General features: G+C 39.7%; 4 protein-coding genes and 1 long non-coding RNA gene across 12 annotated transcripts in view; 3 read left to right on the top strand and 2 right to left on the bottom strand.

Annotated features, from left to right (window-relative positions):
* Window positions 1–596: 596 nt before the first annotated feature.
* LOC120797385 (H-2 class II histocompatibility antigen, A-U alpha chain-like) lies at window positions 597–4,806 on the top strand. The gene is made up of 4 exons (XM_040141007.1): window positions 597–745; window positions 837–1,085; window positions 3,297–3,581; window positions 3,692–4,806. Exons 1-4 carry the CDS (start codon window positions 676–678, stop codon window positions 3,811–3,813), a joined length of 726 nt encoding a protein of 241 aa, XP_039996941.1. The 5' UTR covers window positions 597–675; the 3' UTR covers window positions 3,814–4,806.
* Window positions 3,185–6,362, bottom strand: LOC120797387. 2 transcript variants are annotated; one of them, XR_005708508.1, is made up of 3 exons: window positions 5,574–6,362; window positions 5,336–5,483; window positions 3,185–4,045 (listed from the first exon to the last, which is right to left on the bottom strand). It is a non-coding gene; the product is annotated as an uncharacterized LOC120797387 (long non-coding RNA). The 2 variants fall into 2 exon arrangements; XR_005708507.1 differs by having other exon boundaries at window positions 5,775–6,355.
* A 3,718-nt stretch (window positions 6,363–10,080) lies between these two features.
* LOC120797386 (H-2 class II histocompatibility antigen, A-F beta chain-like) lies at window positions 10,081–12,878 on the top strand. 2 transcript variants are annotated; one of them, XM_040141009.1, is made up of 5 exons: window positions 10,081–10,209; window positions 10,950–11,163; window positions 11,300–11,367; window positions 11,462–11,575; window positions 12,136–12,878. In XM_040141009.1, the coding sequence occupies exons 2-5, from the start codon at window positions 10,967–10,969 to the stop codon at window positions 12,159–12,161; spliced, it is 405 nt and encodes a 134-aa protein (XP_039996943.1). In that variant the 5' UTR covers window positions 10,081–10,209; window positions 10,950–10,966; the 3' UTR covers window positions 12,162–12,878. The 2 variants fall into 2 exon arrangements, with proteins under 2 accessions (XP_039996943.1, XP_039996942.1); XM_040141008.1 differs by lacking the exon at window positions 12,136–12,878 and adding an exon at window positions 11,656–11,694 and having other exon boundaries at window positions 11,462–11,625.
* A 1,458-nt stretch (window positions 12,879–14,336) lies between these two features.
* Window positions 14,337–17,522, top strand: LOC120797384 (H-2 class II histocompatibility antigen, E-S beta chain-like). Its single transcript, XM_040141006.1, has 6 exons — window positions 14,337–14,489; window positions 14,616–14,885; window positions 15,624–15,837; window positions 15,974–16,041; window positions 16,136–16,249; window positions 16,780–17,522. Exons 1-6 carry the CDS (start codon window positions 14,435–14,437, stop codon window positions 16,803–16,805), a joined length of 747 nt encoding a protein of 248 aa, XP_039996940.1. The 5' UTR covers window positions 14,337–14,434; the 3' UTR covers window positions 16,806–17,522.
* Window positions 17,523–24,990: 7,468 nt separating this feature from the next.
* Window positions 24,991–26,084, bottom strand: part of LOC120797016 (phosphatidylinositol 4,5-bisphosphate 3-kinase catalytic subunit alpha isoform-like) — a 31,805-nt gene continuing 30,711 nt past the window's right edge. For all 6 annotated transcript variants that reach the window (XM_040140219.1, XM_040140218.1, XM_040140216.1 and 3 more), the window contains one exon: window positions 24,991–26,057. In XM_040140219.1, coding sequence (XP_039996153.1) covers window positions 25,933–26,057 — 125 coding nt within the window. In that variant the 3' untranslated portion in view covers window positions 24,991–25,932. The remainder of the gene's footprint in view (window positions 26,058–26,084) is intronic.

Below are 26,084 nucleotides of genomic sequence, written 5' to 3'. Positions count from 1 at the left end.
TGCAGTGGTTTCAGTTTTGTCTCTGTAATTGAGGCTACACTGAGGGAGCAGGTTTTCTATTTCTAACTGATCATCACCCTGTAAATCTCTGACTGTGAAACAACTTTATCTGTAGTTGGTTTCGATATAAAGGCTCGGTGGTGCAGTTCACAGCAGGTCACAGTGTTATTGTAGCTACACAGGAAGTCAAAGTTTGTGAATTCAGTAAAAATCGTGATACATTTCAACTTTTATCAACATTAAGGAAACAGTGAGAGAAATTTCTCAAGCCTCTCAATTTAAAAGTGACGTCTTTGTATAAATCCTCAGTATGAGGATGAAATGATTCATTTCTGAACACAAACAAAAATGAAATCACTGTTCTGATGCAGTAAAACTACAACAGGAAATCATTTTATTCATTGCTTGTGTATTTATAATTATTTTTCTTTTATTTTACTTCCTCCTCTGTCAAATATTATTTTGAAATAACTTCATACCAGCTGCCATCATGTCTGTGTGAGCAGCTGCTGCCTGAGTCTACCTGGACACCGGTGACATCATGGGATCTCTGCACTGTGATTGGCTGTTCTGTGAGTAGGAGCTCCGCTGCTGCTGGACTTTGTGTCAGTTGGTGTCAGTCACCTCACAAAGATTCGCAGAGATTCAGACGCTTTCAGTGACCTGCCGCTGCTGATGAAGATGATGATGAAGGTGTCAGAGCTGGTCCTCGTCCTCTCCTGTGTCCTCTGTGTCTCCGCTGACAGTAAGTGTTTGTCTGTAGACACTGAGTTTACTGACAGTCAGGACTGAACAACAGACAGAGTCAGCCGGTTAACCCTCTCTTCTCTCCTCAGGTCTGCATGTGGACCTTTATATCGGTGGCTGTTCAGACACTGATGGAGAGAACATGTACACACTGGAAGGTGAAGAGATGTGGTACGCAGACTTCATCAACAAGAGAGGAGTCGAGCCTCAGCCCGGTTTTATAGATCATATGAGCTATGTGGAAGGAACTTATGAACGAGCTGTAGCTAATCAACAGGTCTGCAAATCAAACCTGAAAGTAGATCAGCATAACTTCAAGGACGTCCCACTAGAGTTCGGTAAGAGAAGTAACAAGCTGAACCTTTTCATTCACATCTTTCCAACTATTTAAACTGAAAGTTATTATTGACCGTAGCCACCTATAAAAATTAGTAACGTATAAGATAAGAGAAAATATAAGTATTAAATAAAAAATAAATAATACAAACAAAAGTTTTTTGGTAAATCAAACTTAAGTGTGTAAACATGATTTAATGTTTATTTAATTAAGTCTTCATCAACATGTTGGTGGTGAAATTAAACTGTAGGATTTATAAATATGTTTAAATGTAAATAAAAAATTTCAATTAGACAAGCTAGCAGTGCTACACAGAACTAGCTCATTTAAACAACACTGTAATAATTATACAATAATAACTTCCTCCTGAAATGTGCCAATTGTGTATTTAGACCCCTTCACTTCATTGTTTTGTGGATTTTCATTTAAATAGATAAACCTGCCATTTTTCAGTCAGTCTACACTCAGTAACCCATAGAAATATTTACAAACGTATTCTTTATTAAACTCCTGTAAGAGAATGAAGCGTAATACTTTGGTGTGTGACATTAAACATTGCAGTGCAGGACTAGTGCACAGTCTGACCTAGTATTGACTAGTACCCAGACCTAATACTAGACCATCTACTCACTAACTTTGTGCTAACTGCTTTGTGTTTTCCAGGTGACAGTCAGACTTTACAAATGAAACTTCTTGTTTGGGAAGTAAAAGACATGTGGATATACTTGATTATTCAATTTTTTTACATAATCCATAGATAGACCATTTCTGCAAAACATGTTGATCACAATGTGGTAAAACCAGCTGTCTCATGTTAAGGCTCACAGATGATTCGCTTTTTTCTTCATTACAGATACTAGTAGCTAAATATTCACACCGAGTTAAGCTTTAGCACAACAAACTTTATAGGCGAGAATGTTGATATGGTTCATTATATTAGTGCATAGTATATATGGAGGCAAAACCTTAATCATAATGTTGTCAGAGAGTGTGCCTGTAAAGTTGCTTTGGTCAACAAAGCATTATGAAGTAGACAAAGTTGAATAACTAATTAGTACAGGGAATCTCAGAACTAATGTGGTACACAGTCCCGTTACACTGGCATTAACTAGTCAGCAGTGAGACTGAGTGCATCAAACACATGCAGTGTATTTACAGTAAGGCAATTAAACATGCAGTTGCACCAGCCTGGAGCCACAGTTGTCATGTGATCACGAGCTACGTCCCCCTCTCTCTTCTCGCTGCATACTGTTTTCATATGATTACTTTTTCATGGCCGGGATCCCCGATTCGGTATCCCTAAGAGAACTCAGACACAGGGCCTCCATCACCCCTTATTTTCATCCTCAAATTCAGAGTGTCGTATTGGCAGTGGTAGAAGAAATACTCAAAATATTTGTTTTTGTTAACACTCTAAACCTCACTGCAAACATACTGTTAAGAGTCCTGCACTGAAAATTTTTACTAAAGTAAAAGTACAGAAGTATTAACAAAAACAATGAACTTACATTTACTTACTCTTTTTAAAAGGTGGAACTCGTTTTAACTAGATATACTGCTGAAAAGTTTCATCTATCTATAGCTATATCTATATATAGATATATATATAAATATAAATAATATATAAACGTGGAAATATTCCAGTAAAGTACAAGTACCTTATAACTGTAATTAAGGAATTCATGGGTACTAGGTTTCTTTGTCTTTGTTAGTAAAACTAGAAGTGCTCCTAAAATTTAATTAAAACAAATAATGAATGACATTATTTTCATGGTGAGTAACAATCAAGGTAAATCTGAGTGTGGTTATCTACAGCATGGATATTAATTAAAACCATTTTGTGCATTTCAGTTTCCTGTTTAAAAAAAAAAAAATCCTAATTTTACATTAATTTTACAAGAAAAAAAAGCAACTGGAGTGAATTAAAAAAATATATATATAAATATTTACAACTCATTTTAAATGCACAAAAAATTGTATATATATATATATATGAATAATTATAATTTACCGACAGTACTGAAAAATGTCTTCTTTGAAATAAGAACTTGACAGATTCTTCACAATGGCAGAAAATAAAACAAAAGGATATCAACTGAGTACCACAGTATTAATACAAAGTTTATTTTGCAGATGATTTCACTTCTTTCTTCATTAAAAGAAACACTCCAGTATATTTAGCAGTAATGATAGGATTTGTCTTCCTGTGCAGATCCTCCTTCCCGTCCGATGATCTACACCAGAGATACTGTGGAGCTCGGAGAGAACAACACCCTGATCTGTTATGTGACTGGTTTCTACCCTGCTCCTGTCACAGTCTACTGGACCAAGAACAGACAGGAAGTGACTGAAGGAACGAGTATCAACATTCCCTATCCTAACAAAGATGGTTCCTTCAACCAGATTTCCAGACTGGAGTTCGTCCCACAGCTGGGAGACATGTACAGCTGTTCAGTGAAACATCCAGCTCTGAACCAACCACTGACCAGATTCTGGGGTGAGAAAACTGACCAGACAACAGCTGATCAGAGAGAGAACTGACTGACTTTCTGTTTTCTGTCTCCAGATGTGGAGGTGAAGTTAATGTCTGTGTGTTTCTGTCTCCAGATGTGGAGGTGAAGCAGCCCAGCATTGGACCTGCGGTATTTTGTGGACTGGGTCTGACGGTCGGTCTGCTCGGCGTGGCTGCTGGCACCTTCTTCCTCATCAAAGGAAACGAGTGCAGCTGATTGGCTGGGGCTGATGATGTCGTCAGTGTTTAGTGAGGTGTGAGGAGCCATTGGTTCCTGAAGCGTTTCTCCTCATTCTGCATTTAATTTGATTTCTTGAAACGATCTCCTCGATGTTACTGAACATTGATGACACACAGGTTTCTGTTCTGAATCATTTCCACTTTGTTTCCGACGCATCAGGTTCACTCTGCCTGTAAATACTATAGTACCCATAAGCCTCAGCAGCTGTCTATAGAGAAGAAGACAGAAGTGAATTCAGAACACTTTGTTGAATTTAACTATTCATGTCACCATGGTTACCGAATTCATTAGAAATTGACCCAAAAGCTGAAATAATTTAATGAAATCAACCCAGTTCTCTTCTCTCAACAGCTTTAGCTTCAGCTCACCCTTAGCAGCACACAACAGAATTCTAAGCTTTTCTTTGTGAATTGCACCTTGGGAGTTGTAGTTGATTTCCGTCCTTCAGTTTGCGTGTCCACAGGCTTTGACTTTTTAATTACAGATATTTTCTAACACAGTTGTTGATCTTTTCACCGGGAGGGTTTTGTGTCCATCACAAACTCTCAGTCACTGAATATGAGAAACACGAATGGGACTCTTACTGGAGGAAGCTGTACATGTGTCCTCACACGTCACTGCTCTACAGTGAGCTAAAGGGCTTCAACCTTTTTCCCTCTGCCTCATGTAGATAATGCATCTCAATGATCCAGTGCTAACACACATTACTGACAGCTGCAGCTTTCAGACAAACACTCCTGATTTTCTCCGCAGGACATCCTCACTCTAATATATGAATGATCATAACAATCCAGCACGTAATAAATATCTGTACTTGACATTTTGGTTTGACAGGACAGTTTCTATCAAATAATCACTATGTTTCTATCGTAAACCAGGTTCGCAAATAAAGATTAATCAACCGATGAATTAATAAATATTGTAAAAGTGTTAATGAACATGAATAAACTGATTACATTTGTTCTCTCATTGATTATTGATCAGTTTGTTAGGATAAAGCTCTGTTGATCATTGATCACTGAATAATGAAAAAGCATTAAGGTTAGGTTTTATCTTTGTGCAGGTTGATTCAAATGAATAAACAGTTAACTTTTCACTGTTACTTCAATTCTGAACTAAAGATCAAAGATGTAACAGGCTGTAAACACAGAACAACTCTTACTGTTAACTGCTAACAGAGATTAAGAATATCTCAACTACTGGATGGACCGGGATGAAATGTGGTTCAGACATTCATGTTCCCCCCGGGATGATTTATCATAACTTTCCCATCCTCTTCAGCTGGACTTTGTGTTTAATGCAGAAACAGAAAATATAAGCCATGTGTTAACTTACCACTGTACATTAAACTTAATGCACTGATAAAAAAATATGTAAGGATATCAAGTGTAACACAATGTTCAACAACCATGATTATTCAAGCTTGATATAACATAGCATCTCAAGCAAATTAGTGCAAGGTATCAAGAACAAAGAACTCAGACTAACAGTTACTTACAGTGCCCAGGGTTCTGCTGCAGGTAGGTGAAAGGGCTCACACCTGAATTCAATCCTGTATGTAAGATGTGATCAAGCCAGGCTCCTCCTTCAGACCTGCTCTTCACAGATCTGCCTTAAGAGCAGTGCACCTGTTTAATGCTAGTAGCCTAAATGACAAAAAGGAATTGCATTTTTAAAAAGAACCTGTACTTAACTTGTGTTTTACAATATAGCCTTCGTAAGGGTCACAACTCAACCTCTGTCGTGTGACAGTACTTGGCCTGCTGAAGATGTGACAGGAGAAATTTGTTTTCAAGTCGCTCATCTGTTCCCATTTTGTCAGGGGCCCTTATATCTCCATTGAGAGAGGTGGCCTGATGCTGGTTGTGGATAGTCTGCCCATGTTTTTAGTGTCTGTGAGGACAGTAGGTGTTTGTGTTTACATGCAGTGCACTTACGGGTGTCTTCAGGGATTGCATGTTTTTATTTGCCTTTCTTGCATGGCGTAGCTGGGATGACCTATCAATCAAATGGGGCCTGAGACACGGGGACTCAAGTTGCTCGAGTCACAATCGAGTCCCACATTAACAGACTCGACTCAGACTCATGAACAACACGAGTCATTCAAAGGGAGTTTCCTTCCACGCGTCTGTGGGTTTTTACAGCCTTCGGTAATCCTTAAACACCTCACATCACGGTCTGCGTCCGCCAACGACAGGCACGAACATCCGGTTACCGTTCATGTCATCGCTGTTGTTGTAATGTCAGGTGTGTGGGCAGGTGAAAACCCGATCCTTCCATTACGTTACCCTGCTGTGTTTGGTCCACCTCCTTCAAGACAACCGGCCTCAACGGTGCAGCATCCGGTGAAAATGAGCGTGTGAAATTGAAATATTAATTGGGCGCAGTGGTGAGTGACTGAGTTCAGGTTGGAAGGTTGCACAGGGCGACTGAGCCCCGACGCTAACGATCATTAGCAAATCGGCGGAGGCTTCTTATTTAAGCCTTTGCTCAGCGTCGCTGTCGCCGTTAAAATGACGCGCTTCGCCGGTGACACGTCACATCCGCTGTCACTAACTCCTGTGAACTCTGTCCCGGTCTGCACTCGGCGGTGTCCCGCCGCTGTCACAATTATCAAACACTCTTCAACACCACTGTACAACCACAAATCCAACAGAGTGAGACGTCTTCCAGTGGCTTCCACCTGAACTTTCATTCATATCAATAATTAAAGCTCAGACTTTTTGTCGACAGTTTTGATTTTCATAGTTTTAACAGTAAACTAAGGTCAACCCTTGACACAGTAGCCCCACGAAAACTGAAAATACTTTACTGCTGATCCAACCCCTCCGTGGAGAAAAGGGGAAATCAAACAATTAAAGAGAAAATCTCGAGCAGCAGAAAGAAGATGTAGAAAGAATGAATCAACAGTCAATTATCAAATTTAACATCAGCAGCTGAATATTTACAATAAGGCAATTAAACATGCACGAAAAGCTCACTTCTCTAAATTTATAACCGACAATCAGAACAAAGGCCGAATCCTCCTCTCAGCTATTGACTGTTTAATTAACCCTGTTTTTATGAAGTCTAGCAGTATGTCTACCAACTCCAAATGTTAAAATTTTGCAGTCAACTTCACAAGTGGACACTATTAGATTGAATTAATCTCAATGTCAGCATATGAATTTTAACACCCCAGACGTTTCTGGGGTGTAATAAACAAAGTTTCTGGATGTTACCTGTGGTGCTCTTAATACCGCCATAGTTAAACTTCTTATGAAGAGAAAACAAATTTGATGCCTCATTATTTAATAACCACAGATCAGTATCCAATCTAACATTTTTAAGTAGAGTTTGAGAAAAGCTTGTTTTTTAAAATCCTTTACATAATCTTGTGAACTCTCACATTATTTTTGAAATACACCAATCTGTTTTTTGGGCCAATCCTAGTACTAAGACAGCACCAGTCAAGATTGTAATCGACCTCAGGTCAGATATGGATATGAAAAAACCCTCTGTAGTAGCACTACATGACTTGAGCGCAGCCTTCAATATGATAGACCACTCGATTCTTTTGGACAGACTTCAGTCTGATTGGCGTTTTTAATTGGTTCAAATCTTATCTTACTGATGGAGAAAATGTTTTGTAAGCATGGATGAATGTTCATCTAGAAGCTATAAAACTGATTATGGTGTTCCTCGAGGTTCAATTTTAGGTCTTACACTTTTTAACCTTTACATTCTGCAACTTGGAAATGTCATCAGGAAGCGCAGTATCAATTTCCATAGCTATGCTGATACCACACAGTTTTACATTGCCTTGTCTCCTGATGGCCCAGAGCAAAATGATGCCCTATTAGTCTGCATTTTAGATGTGATTTATGGATGGCAGAGAATTTGTACAGCTCAAACAGGACAAACCTGAAGTCTTGGTCATTGGTACTAATGCTCAGAGAGTGAAACTCAGTGTGAGACTGCAAGCACTGTTATTAAACCCCAGTCAACAAGTGAAAATCTTAGGAGACATCTTTGACTCAGATTTCAATTTGATCCTCGCATTAGAAACATAATTAAGAATCGATCTTTACGTCTAAAGAACATGGCCAGAATGTGACCATTTCTCTTTCAAGCCAAAACCGAGACACTAGCGCAGGCTTCACCTGCAGGATTGACTATTGTAATGATCTGCTCTCTGGTCTCCCTGAGAACAATATATCTGAACTACAACTGCTTCAAAACTCAGCTGCATGTGTGTTGACTAAGACCAGAGAGAGAGAACACATTCGACCGACTTTAAAGTCTCTGCACTGGCTACCTTTCTGCTTCAGAATTGATTTTAAGATTCTTTTATTGGTTTATAAAGCTCTTAAGGGTCTTGCTCCTGCCTATTTATCAGATTTGCTTTTATCCTATGAAGTTTCTAGAACCCTCAGGTCTTCTGGTCCTTTTAACTATACCCTAAGACAGAACAAAAACCCCACGGTGAGACATCCCTTATTACTATGGTCCACGTCTCTGGAACAGCCTTACTGAAGACCCGAGGACAGCAGAGAATGTTGATATTTTTAAAAGCAAACTCAAGACCTACCTTTTTATTCTGGCTTTTAATTTTATTGAATTTATTTATTTGTCTATGTATTTATATATTTTATTCCGTTTTACTACGATTTTTTTTATTTTACTCACTCCAATACATCTCCTCCCTTTCAGTATTTTACTATTTTATCTTTAATATTTTATGTTTAACTTTGTTTTCCTTTTAATACATTTCCTCTCTTTTAGTATTTTATTATCTTCTTTTATACTTCACTTTTCTTATTGTCCTATTTTTTATTCTGAATTTTTAAATTTTTATCCTGCCACTGGTGTTTTCTCATTGCAGATTTATGAAATTTATGATAGTGTTTCCGCAGTTCCTGTTTTTATTGAGTCCTTTATTTATAACGTAGTTGTTTGTTGCTTTGTGCGTGGGCTGTTACATTGTGAAAAGTGCTATATAAATAAAGTCTGATTGATTTATATTTTTGAACCATGACCTTAAGTATTTAGATCAAGAAGCTCATAAAAGCTTCGGCCCGTCACTTGCTCCTTCTCACTGCTCCTAGGCCACGTTTTCTCCCCAGACTTGAGGACTTCGCCTTCTGTCGCCCAGATGTCCCCAAACGTCCTGTCCCCATTTCCATCTCCTCACCTTTTTTCTATCCTCAATCACCTGAACATCCCTCCCCACTCACATACCTGAACCCAGTTCCTTCATCACCTAAGAACTATTTAAACCTGCCATTTCGCACCAGTCCTTTGTTGGAGTGTCTGCTTTTGTTCCTGCTCATGTTTCTGCTTATGGTCCCTTGTGGTTTTCTTGTGTTGCTGCTCCAGCATTTATTTTTCCTCTTGCCTCAGTCTACCTCTGTTCCTGCCTGCCAGCTTGTCTTGTCTTGTCTGCCTGTAAGCCTGATTTTTACTATTAAAATATCTTCACTGAAGCCGCCGGCCTCGGAGTCTGCATTTGGCTCCCCTCTGTGCTGTTCAGCCAGTTGTGACGGAAGGATCTGACCAGCCATGGACCCAAGCAGACTTATTTGAAAATGAACTTTGATTTGGTTTTACTTGTGCCTACATGGAGAGAGGACTCTAGAAAGTACTAAGAGGCTCCTCTGAGCAGTTCACACAGAGAAGCATCCTTTAAGCCTTGGTTGCAAAATTCTTTACCTACAAAGCCCTTAATGGTCAGGCACCATCATATCTGAAAGAGCTCATAGCACCTGTCACCCAACTGGAACACTGCGCTCCCAGAACTCGGGCTTCCCTGTGGTTCCTAGAGTCTCCAAAAGTAGTATTGTGGAATCATCTTCCAATTTGGGTCCAGGAGGCAGACACCCTGTCCACATTTAAGAGTAGGGTTAAAAGCTTCCTTTTTGATGAAGCTTACAGTTGGGACTGGCTCAGGTTTGGTTTAAAACACCCCTTAGTTACGCTGCCATAGGCCCAGACTGCTGGGGGACTTGATGCACTGAGCTCCTCTCTCCTCCTCTTCCTCTCCATCTGTACGCACACACATTACATTAATGCTCGTTACCAACTTGACTTCTTCTCTCTCACGTAGTTTTGTGCTTTTTCGCCTCTCTCCTCTCTCCTATCGCTTTCTGCAGGTATTTCTGCCCCTGATGCTGCTATACACCCACTGCTTCAATTATTATTAATAATTGTATTATTTTTTTAATTATACACTTTATGTAGAACCTGCACAATGCATAGCTTTAAAACTTTAGTTGTGGAAGCTGGAAGAGCGCTGGAACAGTGGTCCAGAGTTGGACCAGATTAGAGCTGAGAGGGAGAGGTACTGTCTTCACAACGTTGGAATTGACTACCAAGCTGCTCTGACTAAGTCCGGTGAGTCTGTTTGTGAACTTCATCAGATCTTAATGTTAAACCTCAGATTCATCAACACGCTGAATCGTTATCAACTTAACTACTGTTTCAACTGACTGCACTTTATAATGAGGATATTTGTGTTTTTGTTTTTTTACAAACTTTAAATTGAATGTCAACTTTTTTTTTAAGTGGAAATTCATTTTACACTTTTAGATCTACAGAGTGGAGATAAAACATCCGGACTTTGTCTTAAAATAACTCCTAAAAACAGACACTGCAGATACGATTCATGATGTGATTTTTCTTTAAGTATTCTAACATTTGGTCCATTGAAAATATGACTGTTATTTAAGAAGAACAAAGTCTTGTCGCTTCATTTTAGAAGAAAACTTATTTTGTAAAACTGATGTTGATCGGCCCTTAACGCATCAGACTTAGCTGTGTCACCACCTGCTGGTCAAACACTAATACTGCAGCTACTGAGACACTGTTTTACCCTGAAGTTTCTTCTTCTTTTCTTTAAACTAATGAATTCTTTTAAACTTTCTGACGTTTACAGTCGTTGAAATCTTCAAACCACACACTCCATGGTCCAGTTCCACGGACCTGATCGATTTCCGATCTTCGCAAACATTGAGATCTCCATTAGAATTAAAGTTGAGAGAATTTGAACAAAGTTTGGCTGCAGAATGTGACTTAATTAATATGAAACACTGGAGAGTCAGCAGAGGTTTGAGAATAATGTCTGCGTGTTCCAGTTAAGCCCTATGTGGTGATGAGCTCTACGACGCCCCCTGCTGGTAAACGTCCCGCCATGTTGGTCTGCAGCGTCTTCGACTTCTACCCCAAACAGATCAGAGTGAGCTGGCGCAGAGACGGACAGGAAGTCACCTCTGATGTCACTTCCACTGATGAGCTGGCAGATGGTGATTGGTACTACCAGATCCACTCTCACCTGGAGTACGCTCCCAGGTGAGTCCAGGTTCAGATCTGGTTTGGTCCAAGGGCGCTTAGGTCCAGGTCCAGTTGAGTCCAGTTGGGTCTGGATGGGTCCAGTTGGATCAGCAGTGTGACAGAAACAGTGATGTGTTGGTCTGTGTTGGAGCAGGTCTGGAGAGAAGATCTCCTGTGTGGTGGAGCACGCCAGCCTGAAAGAACCTCTGGTTACTGACTGGGGTAAATACCTGTCTGTCTCTACACCTGTACACCTGTCTGTCTGCTTACTTGTCTGTCTGCTCACCTGTCTGTGTCTCTACCTGTCTGTCCTCAGATCCGTCCATGCCTGAGTCAGAGAGGAACAAGATCGCCATCGGAGCCTCAGGACTGATCCTGGGTCTGATCTTATCTCTGGCTGGATTCATCTACTACAGGAGGAAGGCCCGAGGTCAGAGCAGGACACCCAGTCTAAAACCAGTTTACCCAGTCCAAAACCAGTTTACTCCAGTTTACCCAGTCTAAAACCAGTTTACTCCAGTTTACCCAGTCTAAAACCAGTTTACTCCAGTTTACACAGTCTAGAAACCAGTTTACACCAGTTTCAGACTAGTTTTTAAGAATTCAAATAAGACTTACACTTTCTCCAGACCAGTTTGGATCAGATATAGATCAGTTTAGATCTGGTTTAGACCAGTTTGGATCAGATTTAGACCAAATTCAGATTAAATATCAGACCAGTTTTAATATTTGAACCAGTTTGAGAACCAAGTGTTTGTCCAGATATTGACCCTTTCCTTTGGACCAGCTCGGACCAGCTCAGACCAGTTTAAACCAGCTGTAATCATGCGGTGTCTGTGTTTGTTGATGATACTGTGGTTCCCACTAACTCCCTGAATGTTGGCCTTGTGTCAGACCAGTTCAGACCAGTTTAGCCCAGTTTCAGTTAGTTGTCGTAATACTGTATCTGTATCTGTAGCTGACCCTGTCCTCTTCTTCTCTTTACACCAGGAAGGATTCTGGTTCCCACTAACTGAGGCAGGATCCTAGTCCTGGCCCCGGTCCTGGTTCTGCACCTGTTGCTGTTTGTCAGATGGAAGACAAATCAGCTGCTGCTTCAACTTGCTTTCTGTTTACAGCTCAGCAGACTCTCAGTGCTGCCACCTGCTGGACTGGCTGAACAGCTGATTCTCTGATGGTCTCTGCTGGTCTAAACCTGATCCAGGACTGTAATCTGATAGTCACCTGGTGTAAACCCGATCCTGGACTTTTTATGGTGTATGTCACAGTGCTGTTCTTTGCCTCAACATTTTGTCTTTCACTGTTTGTGCACTAAATATCTGAGATGTTCACTGGATCAGGTTTAATCTGGTCTCTGGTTTACCAGCTGGATCTGAGCTCTGCTTCACCTAACCCTGATATGCTGCTTGACTGTGTGAAATCAATATTTTACAGCCATTAACTGACTTATTAGCTCTTCTTTGAGATCATGTAATCACTGGTTGTAATCATTTTGGGGTTCCAGTGAGATTGATAGATTTGTTAATATCTGCTGGATTTGAACATTTGAACAACAATAAACGATCGGAAAAGTCTGACAGACTGTGGTGTTGAAGAAGATGTGTGTTAGTATTAATTAAAATATTTTATATTTTATAACAATTGTCGTTCTTTGTAAATCTGAACGAGAAATGTGAAGGAAACGGGGACAGACACACTCATTGTTCTAAGATTAAACAGCTGAAATGATCACAGATTTTACTGCTGTTTTGTGTATCTGTACTTAATATGCAGTGGTGAAAGAAGTACTCAGATCCTTTACTCAGCTAGTAAGATTTTATAACCTATTTATCCAGAATAATCAGCATATTCAGTTAGGTACGTAAGTACTTGACTCAGCTACCCAGGTGAGTCACTAGTTAATTTGGTATTCTTTTCATTTTGACCATAAACATTTGGTTGATCCACATACGTATCTAGAGGAGTTCCAGGGTTTTCAGTTGTGGTGGTGGGGCTAACTCTTACGTTAGTACTGCAGAAAGTGCCTCATTGCCTTAACTGTAATTCATGAATATAATAATACATTAACAGTTTGTGTTTATATAGGATGTTTGCTATTCGTCTGAGGCTGCTGCGGCATTAATGTAGGGTCTGTTTGGTAGAGATCTGATCTTAACTGCATCAAATGTTTTAATATAAGAAAAATAATTGGTTTATATAACGAACTTTGTGAATAATTGTATTGATTGTCACCCAGATGAGGCCTCTGAAAACCTTTGTTAACTCCTCCTTCTGTAAACTGTCCTCTGATGACGGACACAGCACATGAGGGTAAGGGCTTCCTAAACGTGCCTACCCAGAATGCCGTACAACATCAACATCAAGTATCTGATTTAGATACCTGCTGAACACTCAGCATCCTAACTTTCTTTACTATCTTTGTCCATGTGGCTTTTATTCTAATTATATAGAAAGGATCATTCAGAGAATGCAGCGTAATTATTGATTATCATTTCCATTATTACTGCCATGAGTAACGCGAGTGTAGCAGCAGACACGCGTTGGGCTGCTTGAACTACAGTGGCTCTTCCAAGCTTTGCTTCATCTGAGGGAAGAAGCTCCACTCCGTAACACCACTTTACCATTCATTTTGCTGCAGTTCAACAAATACAGCAGAGTGAAATATCTTCTCTAATAACCCATCAGCTGATTTCGTGTCAGTTTCAGGAGTCACATTCTCCAGTTAATTTTTTGCTCATATCAGATCAATAATTTAAATTTATCAGCTTAATAGTTTTGAAAGAGGAATACACATTGAATCAACGTGCCATATCTTCTGCTATATCTTCTGACTATAGTATTATTTTTTCTGTGTATTCTTAGTGTCTTTGGCAGGAAAACTTCCTTCAGATTGAATTAAGTTCAGTCTGACCTCAAGTTCAGGTTGTAGTGTAGAGTGGGTGTTTAGCTCCTTTGTCATTTAGGTAAATAAAAGTATCAGATCAAACTTTATCGTTAGATACTCAAGAGTAAAGAAAACTCAAAATGAGATCAGGGTCAAAAATACCTGTGCGGGACATTTGTAGTTTTAAAACATAGTTTAACTGTTGTCTCTTGATCCTCTTTTACTTCTTTAGACTCATTACTTTATTAACTCTCCTCTGACTGTGTTTCTGTAGCAGGACCCGACTTCTGCCAGAGTCGTCTTCCTGGCAACAGGTGATGCCGCAGGTCACGTGATCGTGTCCTCTGGTTTTTAGTGCAGCTCTCAGTCAGACTGTGTCAGTGTTTGTGAAGTGAACAGAGGAACATGGCTTCGCCCTTTCTCAGCTTCTCCCTCCTCTTCATCAGCGTCTACGCAGCAGGTAGGATCAATACACTGATCACCGATCAATACACACCGGTTATACTTCATCAGCGTCCACGCAGCAGGTAGGATCAACACACTGATCACCGATCAATACTTTTCTCTGACTCTGTTCGTCCTTCAGATGGATTTCGGGAATACATGGTGACCAGCTGTTTGTTTAGCTCCACTAAGCTGGAAGACATCGAGTTCATCGACTCTTACTATTACAACAAGATGGAGCTCATCACGTTCAACAGCACTGTGGGGAAGTACGTTGGATACACTGAGTTTGGTGTAAAGGACGCAGAGCGCTGGAACAGTGGTCCAGACTTGGACCAGGAGAAAGCTGAGAGGGAGAGGTACTGTCTTCACAACGTTGGAATCTTCTACCAAGCTGCTCTGACTAAGTCCGGTGAGTCTGTTTGTGAACTTCATCAGATCTTAATGTTAAACCTCAGATTCATCAACACGCTGAATCGTTATCAACTTAACTACTGTTTCAACTGACTGCACTTTATAATGAGGATATTTGTGTTTTTGTTTTTTTACAAACTTTAAATTGAATGTCAACTTTTTTTTTAAGTGGAAATTCATTTTACACTTTTAGATCTACAGAGTGGAGATAAAACATCCGGACTTTGTCTTAAAATAACTCCTAAAAACAGACACTGCAGATACGATTCATGATGTGATTTTTCTTTAAGTATTCTAACATTTGGTCCATTGACAATATGACTGTTATTTAAGAAGAACAAAGTCTTGTCGCTTCATTTTAGAAGAAAACTTATTTTGTAAAACTGATGTTGATCGGCCCTTAACACATCAGACTTAGCTGTGTCACCACCTGCTGGTCAAACACTAATACTGCAGCTACTGACACTGTTTTACCCTGAAGTTTCTTCTTCTTTTCTTTAAACTAATGAATTCTTTTAGACTTTCTGACGTTTACAGTCGTTGAAATCTTCAAACCACACACTCCATGGTCCAGTTCCACGGACCTGATCGATTTCCGATCTTCGCAAACATTGAGATCTCCATTAGAATTAAAGTTGAGAGAATTTGAACAAAGTTTGGCTGCAGAATGTGACTTAATTAATATGAAACACTGGAGAGTCAGCAGAGGTTTGAGAATAATGTCTGCGTGTTCCAGTTAAGCCCTATGTGGTGATGAGCTCTACGACGCCCCCTGCTGGTAAACGTCCCGCCATGTTGGTCTGCAGCGTCTTCGACTTCTACCCCAAACAGATCAGAGTGAGCTGGCGCAGAGACGGACAGGAAGTCACCTCTGATGTCACTTCCACTGATGAGCTGGCAGATGGTGATTGGTACTACCAGATCCACTCTCACCTGGAGTACGCTCCCAGGTGAGTCCAGGTTCAGATCTAGTTTGGTCCAAGGGCGCTTAGGTCCAGGTCCAGTTGAGTCCAGTTGGGTCTGGATGGGTCCAGTTGGATCAGCAGTGTGACAGAAACAGTGATGTGTTGGTCTGTGTTGGAGCAGGTCTGGAGAGAAGATCTCCTGTGTGGTGGAGCACGCCAGCCTGAAAGAACCTCTGGTTACTGACTGGGGTAAATACCTGTCTGTCTCTACACCTGTACACCTGTCTGTCTGCTTACTTGTCTGTCTGCTCACCTGTCTGTGTCTCTACCTGTCTGTCCTCAGATCCGTCCATGCCTGAGTCAGAGAGGAACAAGATCGCCATCGGAGCCTCAGGACTGATCCTGGGTCTGATCTTATCTCTGGCTGGATTCATCTACTACAGGAGGAAGGCCCGAGGTCAGAGCAGGACACCCAGTCCAAAACCAGTTTACCCAGTCCAAAACCAGTTTACTCCAGTTTACCCAGTCTAAAACCAGTTTACTCCAGTTTACACAGTCTAGAAACCAGTTTACACCAGTTTCAGACTAGTTTTTAAGAATTCAAATAAGACTTACACTTTCTCCAGACCAGTTTTGATCAGATATAGATCAGTTTAGATCTGGTTTAGACCAGTTTGGATCAGATTTAGACCAAATTCAGATTAAATATCAGACCAGTTTTAATATTTGAACCAGTTTGAGAACCAAGTGTTTGTCCAGATATTGACCCTTTCCTTTGGACCAGCTCGGACCAGCTCAGACCAGTTTAAACCAGCTGTAATCATGCGGTGTCTGTGTTTGTTGTTGATACTGTGGTTCCCACTAACTCCCTGAATGTTGGCCTTGTGTCAGACCAGTTCAGACCAGTTTAGCCCAGTTTCAGTTAGTTGTCGTAATACTGTATCTGTATCTGTAGCTGACCCTGTCCTCTTCTTCTCTTTACACCAGGAAGGATTCTGGTTCCCACTAACTGAGGCAGGATCCTAGTCCTGGACCCGGTCCTGGTTCTGCACCTGTTGCTGTTTGTCAGATGGAAGACAAATCAGCTGCTGCTTCAACTTGCTTTCTGTTTACAGCTCAGCAGACTGTCAGTGCTGCCACCTGCTGGACTGGCTGAACAGCTGATTATCTGATGGTCTCTGCTGGTCTAAACCTGATCCAGGACTGTAATCTGATAGTCACCTGGTGTAAACCCGATCCTGGACTTTTTATGGTGTATGTCACAGTGCTGTTCTTTGCCTCAACATTTTGTCTTTCACTGTTTGTGCACTAAATATCTGAGATGTTCACTGGATCAGGTTTAATCTGGTCTCTGGTTTACCAGCTGGATCTGAGCTCTGCTTCACCTAACCCTGATATGCTGCTTGACTGTGTGAAATCAATATTTTACAGCCATTAACTGACTTATTAGCTCTTCTTTGAGATCATGTAATCACTGGTTGTAATCATTTTGGGGTTCCAGTGAGATTGATAGATTTGTTAATATCTGCTGGATTTGAACATTTGAACAACAATAAACGATCGGAAAAGTCTGACAGACTGTGGTGTTGAAGAAGATGTGTGTTAGTATTAATTAAAATATTTTATATTTTATAACAATTGTCGTTCTTTGTAAATCTGAACGAGAAATGTGAAGGAAACGGGGACAGACACACTCATTGTTCTAAGATTAAACAGCTGAAATGATCACAGATTTTACTGCTGTTTTGTGTATCTGTACTTAATATGCATTGGTGAAAGAAGTACTCAGATCCTTTACTCAGCTAGTAAGATTTTATAACCTATTTATCCAGAATAATCAGCATATTCAGTTAGGTACGTAAGTATTTGGGCAATGACACAATTTTTGCAGTCTTGCCTCTGTACACCATCCTGATGGATTTGAAATGAAACCATCAAGATGCGATTGAGGTGTGAACTTTCAGGTTTAATTCAAGGGGTTTAACAAAAATATCACATCAAGTGTTTAGGAATTAAAGCCATTTTTATACATAGTCCCTCATTTTCAGAGGCTCAAAAGTAATTGGACAGTTGACGATTGATCAGTTTCATGTCCATGTGTGGCATGTTTATATGCTGATTATACAGATAAATAAACCAGTTATTACATGTTTATATCCTGATTATAAGGGATAAATGGGTGCTTAAAGTAAAGTGTTTCCACTTAATTAAAAGTAGAAAGAACAAGGCAACTGCCGCTGGAGAATTATGAGAAATTTTGTTTTACAAAATACTTGAAACAACCAGGTTGGAATAGTTTTTCTGCACTGTCAGATGTTTTAATGAAAACATGACATAAATTACCAGAAGACAAACAATAAGCACAGTAAATCACACTAAAAGAAACCAAAGTAATAAACACAAACACACACCATATATCAGCAGGCCTAACTACCTAAATAAGTAACAAAACAATAAAAGATAAAAAACAAAAATTTCAGACTCTGCACCTCATATTTTTATTGTTTCAATACAAGCTTCTTACCAGCCTTCCACTTCAATAAACCTCCTCATTGGTATTTGCAATATATCCTTCCAGAATAAAGTGATGTTTCACAGATACTCTAAATTGACTGATATTCAATGAATCAACATCAGCAGCTTTAAAAATAAATCTTTTCCCTAACAAAATAATCAAATGAATAATATAAATGTTTGTCTCTTTAACATCACCCGATGTCACTGAGCAGAAGTCCAGTTGAAGGCACAGCTTCTTTGCATTACACCTTTAGAACCTCGCTCCAAAAGGCAGACACAACATGACAATACTAGAAAAGATGTACCTCAGATCCCTTAAACAAATCAACTCTCATCTGAGTCAGAAACCCAAACCCTTCACATTTTCCTAGCAGGCAAAGAAACGTATCTTATTTTTAACTGAAAGGATCTTATAAATGTGTCTACTTGTGTTTTATACATTAACCTGAACACTTGTTCCCACTGTATAGGACAATCAAAAGTGTCCTCACGTTTATATAGGTACTATATTGAATAGATTTCTGATAGACCTCAATGGGTCTATCCATTCCATCCGTTCCAGGTGTTTTCCCTGATTTAAAAGACATTACAGCAGAAAAAGGTTCCTCCTCTGTAATCAAACACTCACATGACCTAACTTCCTTTCATAAATTTGTGGGAAAAGGTTCAGAGAGCTGTGCGGAGGTGATGGCTGAAATTAAAATATCTTATAAAAAATTATTTTCTCTCTCATTTAAAATATCGGTCTGTGCAAACAATTCTAAAGTTTTAAACATTTTTCCCGTTTCTCCATCAACTCTGCCCTTTTATAATCGCATCTTCTTAGCAGGCAATTTCCATCTAAATTATATAATTAATTTTGTTTATTTATCAAATCATTTAGCTTATCTCTAGATGAATCAGCCCAATCATCAATATTTAGAGTCAACTGTTCAACTTCTGGTGTTAAAGTTTGTTCTTTCAATTTCATTTTTTCCCCATAGAAGAATAGAAATTGTGTGTCCTCTAAAACTACGTTTAAATGCTTCTCAGACTAATGAAGGATTTGCTCTAATAATATCATGTACAAAAAATAATAAATGAATCTCAACAAATGTTCATCTTGGAAGACTCTGATTAAACTTTCAATATCCTGGTCCCTGTAAATTTTCCAACACTGAAAGATTTAATCCAATAAATTATGGTCAGACTTTAAATTATCCTCTATTGATACATCCATTACTTTGGATGTAAGAGAAAAGGAAATTGAAAATAATTCCTTTCTACTTGCCTGGTTTTGCCTTCTCCAAGTGTATCAAATCAGTTTTGGAATTTTAAATCTCCAAATATCAACTAAGTCTAAAGCATCCTTAAGGTTGTAAATCTTCATAAGAGCATGTGGGTGAGAGTTAATAGGAGGACTTCATTTTTGATCGACCGTGCTGCTAAAGCAATATTAAAGTCGCCCACCATAATAATTTCCTCCTCTATACCCCGCAACTTGTTAAATATTTCATCAAAAACAGTGGCATCATCTATATTACGTCCATACAAGATCAAAATGCACAGCTTTTCTCCTTGAATCATTACTTTTTAACGTAACCATCCTCCCACTGAATTTGTGTTTATGGACCACATCTGAAAATTAAATTGCTTCTTGAAAAGAACCATAAAACCTTTTGAATTTCTCTGACCATGTGAAAATAAATTGGGCCATCCCACTCTTTTTTCCAATTTTTTTGATCTATTGTGGCAGAAATAAGTTATTTGTTATATGATTTATTTTATGTTTCTAGAAAAAGAATACCCAGTTTTTTACGATCTGCTAGATCATTACAATTATAGCTGGCGATTAACAGAGAAATGAATGGATGAAATATAAGGTGAAGCATCCAAATCAAACCTTTTATCATACGGTCTTGAACATTCCCCCAGGACAGTTCTCGCCATGTGGTTGCATTACTACGGAGATGGTGTTTAAACAACTTCTCTAACCAATCCTAACACTTAACAACAGTGACATCATAGCCCCTCAACTTTTCTGTGTTGGTTTTATACCGGTTATTGTGAGGCAAACTTTTTGTCCCTGCTGTTTCAAAGAGTTCATAATTGGAATGAACTTGCGCTGCTTCACAACCACTTCTGCTGGACACTGATTACTCACGTAAAAACTTGCAACTTTCAGTTTTCTGCTGAGACCCAGGACTTGAACTTACGTTTGGAACAATAAATTTAACAAGAGGTCTTGGTTTACCTTGTTCTTTATATTGTCCCAGCCGGACCTTTTTAACCTCTTCCTCCAGAATTCCAAGTAGCTCCTGCATGAATGCTCTCGTAAGGGCCTCCGACGTTCCGTACGTTTCCTTCTCTGTTTCTTCTAATCCCATAATTAGTAGCTTATCGCTCATATTTCTCACTGGAGGTCCAACGGCATCAGTTTGAATTTTTCATTTTCATTCACAAAGGTTGTTGTCACATTTTAGCAGTGTCTTTCTTCCATTAGAGTATTGCTATACTCCAGATTGTTTTACTTCTGAGATGTTAGACTTTAAATTATTTAAGATGTCCAGTTTTGAAGTTGGTTAGAGATATATAGCAGTATGAGTAACATTATCCTCCGAGTCACTTGAGGTCAATTGGCCTCAGATTTGCTTAGGATCCCACTGTCCACGTTTGTGCATTGTTCCAGGTCTCAATAGTTCAAAGATAGTCTAAACTTAAACAGCACAGCAGTAAGTGTCGTGTCAACAGTGTCTGTAAGCCAGACGACGTCTGCCAAGCGAGATCTGCCAGGTAAAGGCGGAACGTTTGTTTTGAGCTTAGTTCGTCTTCCCCTTCTTAATATACTAATCACCACTGTTATCTTGTTGAATGACACCACATTCATATAAACCTAATGAAGCGTCATTTTCACAACCAGTATGATAAAATTGGGACGAGTTGGTTGAAATGTTTTGTTACTCACAGCGGCCATCTTCTTTCTTGTGTTGGATTTGATTTCACTGTAACTGTGATCTGGGCTCTGAAGACATTTTGTCTCAGGTTTGTTGACTTATCATCTGAAGGGTTTTCTCAGATGGTCATGAGAACCAATTCATCTCTGGTTATAGAATTAAAAAATAAATTAAGTTTCGAGACAAAGTTTTTACATATTTTAAGAGAAAAACTTGTAATATTTTAGTTATTCTATAATATTTTGAAGGAAAAAAAAAAAAAAATCAAGATGTTTACCAGCCATTATTATGTGGCTGTATTGTTTTCACCTTGTGAATCTGCGTGTGTGTGTGTGTGTGTGTCATCATGGCAAATTGTGGTCCTGGAGACACCTACTGTAACGGAAACTACCACAGCGGTGGTTTTGAGGACTTTGGCAGGTGTCTGTCTCTCTGTCTGTCTGTGGACAGATGTTATCACCACGATAACGTCACAACTGTGCAAGACACAGTCAGGAAACTTTACAGGTGTGTAGTTGAGATCAAAGAAGTGATTGAATGAAGGCCGAGTTCGAAGATGGATGTGGTCCGACCCATTACTCATGAGTACTCATGTGTCTGAACGTCAGGATGTTGACAAGCGTCACAGCTGGTGTCATCCCATCAGAAACTATTCTGAGGACACTAAGGAGCATTGTGTAACATTTTGAGATATAAGTTGTAATATTTTGGAAAAACAATATTTTGAGAGTAAAGCTGTGACAGAGTTTTGTCACAGTAGAGTTACTGAACAACTGTCGCAGGTGAGTCCTGACTGTAGATCACAAACAAGACACAGCAAACTCGTTGACCTTTTATTTGAAATAAAATGATAATCCATGATAACGCTGACAGTCAAGGATCAATAAGTGCTTCACACCTGGATCCTGCAGTGTGATCGGGCTCAGCCACCAGATGACCTGCTGTAAAGTTCAGTTTAAAAAGTCAGAACGGAGCTTCATCACCATATATGGGCGCAGAGGCTCTACAAGCCCTCTGATTGGCTGAACTTGCCATCTGTGGGCATCGGCTCTGCATTTGCGTCCTTGATTGTAAAATTAAAGAAAAAAAGTTGTAATATTTTATGAAAAATGTCTTAATAGTTTGAGAAAACATTTATAAAAAGTCTCCACGAGGAGGTTCAATAGTCATCAGAAGTCAATACCCAACGTGAAGAAAATGATCCCGTCAGCTCTTATGCCCGTTAAATACATCAATCAATCATCAATACTGTGTACAAAACAATCAATAATAATGGTCACATGAAAACAAACACATCACGTCTGTTCACTTCAGTCACTATAGTAACCAGCACAGATGATGATGACATAAATCAATTTATGGATCAGCATGCAGTAGGCTCAGATTGCCTCACAGGTTGTCATGGTTACTGACAGGTGTGGGCAGGACTTATGCTGACCCCTGACCTGAGCAGAATCAAACCTTCACATTAAAAAATTAGCGTCATTGCCCTTTAACCTGCCTGAGTGACGCCCCGCCCCCAGAGGCGAGTAGCCAATGAGAGAGGAGGGGGCGGGGTTTCCACACAATGCTACGCTACACTTACTTAAGCTACTCACAAGTCATTGCTCCAGTGCAACTAGCGAGCTAACTAATAAATAACTAGTGCACCAGCTCAGCTAACAGGCTAACAGTGCTAACTAGCCTAGCACTGTTTATCAAAAACAGCGCATTAGAGGCTAACAAAGACCTGATCTAGCTAACGGCTAACAAGCAGCTGACTGGTTCAGATTGTCGTCTTAAGACTTTGATCCCTGATAATAGTCAGCAGAAACTGAATTCAGATCAGTTCAGCGCATTAATCATACTGAAAAACAAAAAATATTGAAATATCTGGAGTTAACTTAAGCCGTCGGACAGTTTGTGACCAGCTGTGGATGAAAACTTCATAGTCATCTGTAAATGATCAACAATCTGCAACCTGTGGAAGAAAATAATCATTTTTAAACACTCGACGACTTTATACTACAAATAAACAAACATCTCAGATTTCATAGAAAAGTACTTTTTTCAGAATACCGCCATATATTTATGAGAAAAAGTTGTAAAATTATACATACACTAATAATTTTATGAGAAAAGAGCTGCAATATGTCAAATAGCAGCAGGTTTAGAAGTAAAATTAGTGGAAATATAAGAAAAAGTCAAAATAATTTGAGAATAAATCTGTAATGTTAAATTAATATTTTTAGGAAAACCTGTAATTTTATGAGAAAATGCTTATATGTAACCATATTTTGAGAAAAAAAATATAAATATTTACTAAATAAAGTGGTTGTAATATTAAAAAAAACAAAACAAAACTTGGAAAACTCATGGTGTCACTGGTAAAAAGTCTTATCTTGTTGGTTTAAACTGCAGAAATCTTCTGAAATGACAATCATCAGAAAATCTGCTTAAAAGTCTAAACTTGCCTTTTCATCACAGTTTGATCTTGTTCTCCTTTTTAACATCCCTAACAACACGATGGGTTAGTTTGGTCTGAACTCTGCACATTGTCTCCACCCACAGCTGGTCAGCTCTGCCTTCCTATTGGTCGGAACTCCTGATTGTCTAATCAAAGTATTGATCAGCTTTTGGAAGTTTTATTGCTCCCACAGTGACCACAGTGTTAGCTTCGCTGGTTTCAATAAAGCTGGTTTCATTTAAATTCTCCCAACAAACATCATGAAGTTACAGCTGATAATTAATAAAGTTTGATTCAAATGTACACTGAAGCAATAAAGTTTTTTTCTTTAAAAAAGCTTGGTCTGTATTTACAGCAGCTAGCACAGCTAACATGCTAACTGTAGCACGGACTGGAAGACATTTAGGACATCATGATCATCATCATGATCATCATCATCATCTTTTCCCAGCATGCCTTTGTCATTCTCAACCACCCCTCTGACCTGTGACCCTGAGATTCATGTTGCTATGACAACCATCTCACAAATTTGTGATGCTAAAACCTACAACAATCAGACACTTTCACCACTGTCATCCTCAAAAAGTGGCGCAGTGAACACACACGTGTTGTGTGTGTGTGTGTGTATCGATCAGTGCTCATTGGGCATGTGTCTGATGGTGTGTGTGTGTGTGTGTGTGTTACATATACATGTGTGTATCGATCAGTGCTCATTGGGCATGTGTCTGATGGTGTGTGTGTGTGTGTGTGTGTGTGTGTGTGTGTGTGTTACATATACATGTGTGTATCGATCAGTGCTCATTGGGCATGTGTCTGATGGTGTGTGTGTGTGTGTGTGTGTGTTACATATACATGTGTGTATCGATCAGTGCTCATTGGGCATGTGTCTGATGGTGTGTGTGTGTGTGTGTGTGTGTGTTACATATACATGTGTGTATATCGATCAGTGCTCATTGGGCATGTGTCTGATGGTGTGTGTGTGTGTGTGTGTGTTACATATACATGTGTGTATCGATCAGTGCTCATTGGGCATGTGTCTGATGGTGTGTGTGTGTGTGTGTGTGTGTTACATATACATGTGTGTATCGATCAGTGCTCATTGGGCATGTGTCTGATGGTGTGTGTGTGTGTGTGTGTGTGTGTGTTACATATACATGTGTGTATCGATCAGTGCTCATTGGGCATGTGTCTGATGGTGTGTGTGTGTGTGTGTGTGTGTGTGTGTCTGATGGTGTGTGTGTGTGTGTGTTACATATAAATGTGTGTATCGATCAGTGCTCATTGGGCATGTGTGTGTGTGTGTGTGTGTGTGTGTGTGTGTGTGTGTGTGTGTGTGTGTGTGTGTGTGTGTTACATATACATGTGTGTATCGATCAGTGCTCATTGGGCATGTGTCTGATGGTGTGTGTGTGTGTGTGTGTGTGTGTGTGTGTTACATATACATGTGTGTATCGATCAGTGCTCATTGGGCATGTGTCTGATGGTGTGTGTGTGTGTGTGTGTGTGTGTGTGTGTGTGTGTGTGTGTGTGTGTGTGTTACATATACATGTGTGTATCGATCAGTGCTCATTGGGCATGTGTCTGATGGTGTGTGTGTGTGTGTGTGTGTGTGTGTGTGTGTTACATATACATGTGTGTATCGATCAGTGCTCATTGGGCATGTGTCTGATGGTGTGTGTGTGTGTGTGTGTGTGTGTGTTGTGTGTTACATATACATGTGTGTATCGATCAGTGCTCATTGGGCATGTGTCTGATGGTGTGTGTGTGTGTGTGTGTGTGTGTGTGTGTGTGTGTGTGTGTGTGTGTTACATATACATGTGTGTATCGATCAGTGCTCATTGGGCATGTGTCTGATGGTGTGTGTGTGTGTGTGTGTGTGTGTGTTACATATACATGTGTGTATCGATCAGTGCTCATTGGGCATGTGTCTGATGGTGTGTGTGTGTGTGTGTGTGTGTGTGTGTGTGTGTGTGTGTGTTACATATACATGTGTGTATCGATCAGTGCTCATTGGGCATGTGTCTGATGGTGTGTGTGTGTGTGTGTGTGTGTGTGTGTGTGTGTGTTACATATACATGTGTGTATCGATCAGTGCTCATTGGGCATGTGTCTGATGGTGTGTGTGTGTGTGTGTGTGTGTGTGTGTGTGTGTTACATATACATGTGTGTATCGATCAGTGCTCATTGGGCATGTGTCTGATGGTGTGTGTGTGTGTGTGTGTTACATATACATGTGTGTATCGATCAGTGCTCATTGGGCATGTGTCTGATGGTGTGGAAGATCCAGTCCATCTTGGTGCTCCAACCTCCATGATGAGCATCATTCATCTGTTTGGTGAAATACTCCAGCGCCTCCTGCTGGCTCTTCTCTGAGAGACATACAGGTAGAAAGACAG

The sequence above is a fragment of the Xiphias gladius genome, chromosome 12 (assembly GCF_016859285.1).
Source record: "Xiphias gladius isolate SHS-SW01 ecotype Sanya breed wild chromosome 12, ASM1685928v1, whole genome shotgun sequence".
In the NCBI taxonomy this organism is placed as follows: Eukaryota; Metazoa; Chordata; class Actinopteri; order Istiophoriformes; family Xiphiidae; genus Xiphias; species Xiphias gladius.
This window is presented reverse-complemented; position numbering and strand designations above follow the sequence as displayed.